Raw genomic sequence first — 5,000 nt, 5'->3', positions numbered from 1 at the left:
TATCTCCTGTTTCCAATATTAAATCTCCTATTCCCAATATTAAAACTCCTGTTTCTAATATTAAATCTCCCTTTTCCAGTATTAAATCTCCTGTTTCCAATGTCATATGTCCTGTTTCCAATACCATATCTCCTGTTTCCAATACCGTATCTCCTATATCCAATATTGAAACTCCGGTTTCCAATATTAAATCTCCCTTTTCCAGTATTAAATCTCCTGTTTCCAATACCATATCTCTTGTTTCCAATACCATATCTCCTGTTTCCAATACCATATCTCGTTTCCAATAACATATCTCCTGTTTCCAATGTCATATGTCTTGTTTCCAATACCATATCTCCTGTTTCCAATATTAAAACTCCTGTTTCCAATATCAAATTTCCCTTTTCCAGTATTAAATCTCCTGTTTCCAATACCATATCTCCTGTTTCCAATACCATATGTCCTGTGTCCAATAACATATCTCCTGTTTCCAATACCATATGTCCTGTATCCAATACCATATCTCCTGTTTCCAATACCATATCTCCTGTTTCCAATACCATATCTCCTGTTTCCAATATTAAATCTCCTATTTCCAATTTTAAAATTCCTGTTTCCAATATTAAATCTTCCTTTTCCAGTATTAAATCTCCCGTTTCCAATGTCATATGTCCTGTTTCCAATATTAAATCTCCTATTTCCAATATCAAAACTCCTGTTTCCAATATTAAATCTTCCTTTTCCAGTATTAAATCTCCTGTTTCCAATGTCATATGTCCTGTTTCCAATACCATATCTCCCGTTTCCAATGTCATATGTCCTGTTTCCAATATTAAATCTCCTATTTCCTATATCAAAACTCCTGTTTCCAATATTAAATCTTCCTTTTCCAGTATTAAATCTCCTGTTTCCAATGTCATATGTCCTGTTTCCAATACCATATCTCCCGTTTCCAATGTCATATGGCCTGTTTCCAATATTGAATCTCCTATTTCCAATATTAAAACTCCTGTTTCCAATATTAAGTCTCCCTTTTCCAGTATTAAATCTCCTGTTTCCAATACCATATCTCCCGTTTCCAATATTAAATCTCCCTTTTCCAGTATTAAATCTCCTGTTTCCAATGCCATATGTCCTGGTTCCAATACCATATCTACTGTTTCCAATGTCATATCTCCTGTTTCCAATATTAAATCTCCTATTTCCAATATTAAAATTCCTGTTTCCAATATTAAATCTTCCTTTTCCAGTATTAAATCTCCTGTTTCCAATATCATATGTCCTGTATCCAATACCATATCTCTTGTTTCCAATACCATATCCTGTTTCCAATGTCATATGTCTTGTTTCCAATACCATATCTCCTGTTTCCAATATTAAATCTCCTATTTCCAATATTAAATCTCCTATTTCCAATATTAAAATTCCTGTTTCCAATATTAAATCTTCCTTTTCCAGTATTAAATCTCCTGTTTCCAATATCATATGTCCTGTATCCAATACCATATCTCTTGTTTCCAATGTCATATGTCTTGTTTCCAATACCATATCTCCTGTTTCCAATATTAAATCTCCTATTTCCAATATTAAAACTCCTGTTTCTAATATTAAATCTCCCTTTCCAGTATTAAATCTCCTGTTTCCAATATCATATGTCCTATGTCCAATACCATATCTCCTGTTTCCAATACCATATCTCCTGTTTCCAATATTAAATCTCCTATTTCCAATATTAAAACTCCGGTTTCCAATATTAAATCTTCTTTTTCCAATATTAAAACTCCTGTTTCTAATATTAAATCTCCCTTTTCCAGTATTAAATCTCCTGTTTCCAATATCATATGTCCTGTGTCCAATACCATATCTCCTGTTTCCAATGTCATATGTCTTGTTTCCAATACCATATCTCCTGTTTCCAATATTAAATCTCCTATTTCCAATATTAAAACTCCTGTTTCTAATATTAAATCTCCCTTTCCAGTATTAAATCTCCTGTTTCCAATATCATATGTCCTATGTCCAATACCATATCTCCTGTTTCCAATACCATATCTCCTGTTTCCAATATTAAATCTCCTATTTCCAATATTAAAACTCCGGTTTCCAATATTAAATCTTCTTTTTCCAATATTAAAACTCCTGTTTCTAATATTAAATCTCCCTTTTCCAGTATTAAATCTCCTGTTTCCAATATCATATGTCCTGTGTCCAATACCATATCTCCTGTTTCCAATACCATATCTCCTGTTTCCAATATTAAATCTCCTATTTCCAATATTAAAACTCCTGTTTCTAATATTAAATCTCCCTTTCCAGTATTAAATCTCCTGTTTCCAATATCATATGTCCTGTGTCCAATACCATATCTCCTGTTTCCAATACCATATCTCCTGTTTCCAATATTAAATCTCCTATTTCCAATATCAAAACTCCGGTTTCCAATATTAAATCTTCTTTTTCCAATATTAAAACTCCTGTTTCTAATATTATATCTCCCTTTTCCAGTATTAAATCTCCTGTTTCCAATATCATATCTCCTGTTTCCAATACCATATCTCTTGTTTCCAATACCATATGTCCTGTTTCCAATACCATATCTCCTGTTTCCAATGTCATGTCTTGTTTCCAATACCATATTTCCTGTTTCCAATATTAAATCTCCTATTTCCAATATTAAAACTCCTGTTTCCAATATTAAATTTCCCTTTTCCAGCATTAAATCTCCTGTTTCTAATACCATATCTCCTGTTTCCAATATCATATGTCCTGTTTCCAATACCATATCTCCTGTTTCCAATATCATATGTCCTGTTTCCAATACCATATCTCCTGTTTCCAATATTAAATCTCCTATTTCCAATATTAAATCTCCTATTTCCAATATTAAAATTCCTGTTTCCAATATTAAATCTTCCTTTTCCAGTATTAAATCTCCTGTTTCCAATATCATATGTCCTGTATCCAATACCATATCTCTTGTTTCCAATACCATATCTCCTGTTTCCAATGTCATATGTCTTGTTTCCAATACCATATCTCCTGTTTCCAATATTAAATCTCCTATTTCCAATATTAAAACTCCTGTTTCTAATATTAAATCTCCCTTTCCAGTATTAAATCTCCTGTTTCCAATATCATATGTCCTGTGTCCAATACCATATCTCCTGTTTCCAATACCATATCTCCTGTTTCCAATATTAAATCTCCTATTTCCAATATTAAAATTCCTGTTTCCAATATTAAATCTTCCTTTTCCAGTATTAAATCTCCTGTTTCCAATATCATATCTCCTGTATCCAATACCATATCTCTTGTTTCCAATACCATATCTCCTGTTTCCAATGTCATATGTCTTGTTTCCAATACCATATCTCCTGTTTCCAATATTAAATCTCCTATTTCCAATATTAAAACTCCTGTTTCTAATATTAAATCTCCCTTTTCCAGTATTAAATCTCCTGTTTCCAATATCATATCTCCTGTTTCCAATGCCATATCTCTTGTTTCCAATACCATATGTCCTGTTTCCAATACCATATCTCCTGTTATAATGTCATGTCTTGTTTCCAATACCATATCTCCTGTTTCCAATATTAAATCTCCTATTTCCAATATCAAAACTCTTGTTTCCAATATTAAATTTCCCTTTTCAAGTATTAAATCTCCTGTTTCCAATATCATATGTCCTGTTTCCAATACCATATCTCCTGTTTCCAATATCATATGTCCTGTTTCCAATACCATATCTCCTGTTTCCAATATTAAATCTCCTATTTCCAATATTAAAACTCCTGTTTCTAATATTAAATCTCCCTTTTCCAGTATTAATTCTCCTGTTTCCAATACCATATCTCCTGTTTCCAATATTAAATCTCCTATTTCCAATATTAAAACTCTTGTTTCCAATATTAAATTTCCCTTTTCCAGTATTAAATCTCCTGTTTCTAATACCATATCTCCTGTTTCCAATATCATATGTCCTGTTTCCAATACCATATCTCCTGTTTCCAATATCATATGTCCTGTTTCCAATACCATATCTCCTGTTTCCAATATTAAATCTCCTATTTCCAATATTAAAACTCCTGTTTCTAATATTAAATCTCCCTTTTCCAGTATTAATTCTCCTGTTTCCAATACCATATCTCCTGTTTCCAATATTAAATCTCCTATTTCCAATATTAAAACTCCTGTTTCTAATATTAAATCTCCCTTTTCCAGTATTAATTCTCCTGTTTCCAATACCATATCTCCTGTTTCCAATATTAAATCTCCTATTTCCAATATTAAAACTCCTGTTTCTAATATTAAATCTCCCTTTTCCAGTATTAATTCTCCTGTTTCCAATATTATATGTCTTGTGTCCAATACCATATCTCCTATATCCAATATTAAAACTCCGGTTTCCAATATTAAATCTTCTTTTTCCAATATTAAAACTCCTGTTTTTAATATTAAATCTCCATTTTCCAGTATTAAATCTCCTGTTTCCAATATCATATCTCCTGTTTCCAATACCATATCTCTTGTTTCCAGTATTAAATCTCCTATATCCAATATTAAAACTCCTGTTTCCAATATCAAATCTCCTGTTTCCAATATTAAATCTCCTGTTTCCAATATTAAATCCTCTGTTTCCAATATTAAATCCTCTGTTTCTAATATCATATCTCCTGTTTCCAATATTAAATCTCCTGTTTCCAATATTAAATCCTCTGTTTCCAATATTAAATCCTCTGTTTCTAATATCATATCTCCTGTTTCCAATATTAAATCTCCTGTTTCCAATATCATATTTCCTGTTTCCAATATCATATTTCCTGTTTCCAATATCATATTTCCTGTTTCCAATATCATATTTCCAATTTCCCGAATGAGTTGAAATAAGAATAATGATTCTACACCATTTTACGAGGGACATTTTATTTGATCTTGTTCTAGTATATTATCAGACGCTTGTTTAATTATTTGAAAATATGTAGAATTATTCGTAATATAAAAAGCCCAGTCAGTGTTTC

General features: G+C 31.4%; 2 protein-coding genes across 2 annotated transcripts in view; both read right to left on the bottom strand.

Annotated features, from left to right (window-relative positions):
- Positions 1 to 797, bottom strand: part of LOC137630283 (Kruppel-like factor 18) — a 1,269-nt gene extending 472 nt beyond the window's left edge. Inside the window, exon 1 of the mRNA XM_068361729.1 lies at positions 1 to 797. This exon is cut by the window's left edge and continues 472 nt beyond it. Within this exon, the coding sequence (XP_068217830.1) occupies positions 1 to 797 (797 nt within the window).
- A 2,278-nt stretch (positions 798 to 3,075) lies between these two features.
- On the bottom strand, positions 3,076 to 4,839 carry LOC137630281 (selection and upkeep of intraepithelial T-cells protein 5-like). The gene has a single exon (XM_068361728.1). The coding sequence runs from the start codon at positions 4,837 to 4,839 to the stop codon at positions 3,076 to 3,078; it is 1,764 nt and encodes a 587-aa protein (XP_068217829.1).
- Positions 4,840 to 5,000: the final 161 nt, after the last annotated feature.

Source organism: Palaemon carinicauda, chromosome 38, assembly GCF_036898095.1.
Source record: "Palaemon carinicauda isolate YSFRI2023 chromosome 38, ASM3689809v2, whole genome shotgun sequence".
NCBI lineage: Eukaryota > Metazoa > Arthropoda > Malacostraca > Decapoda > Palaemonidae > Palaemon > Palaemon carinicauda.
This window is presented reverse-complemented; position numbering and strand designations above follow the sequence as displayed.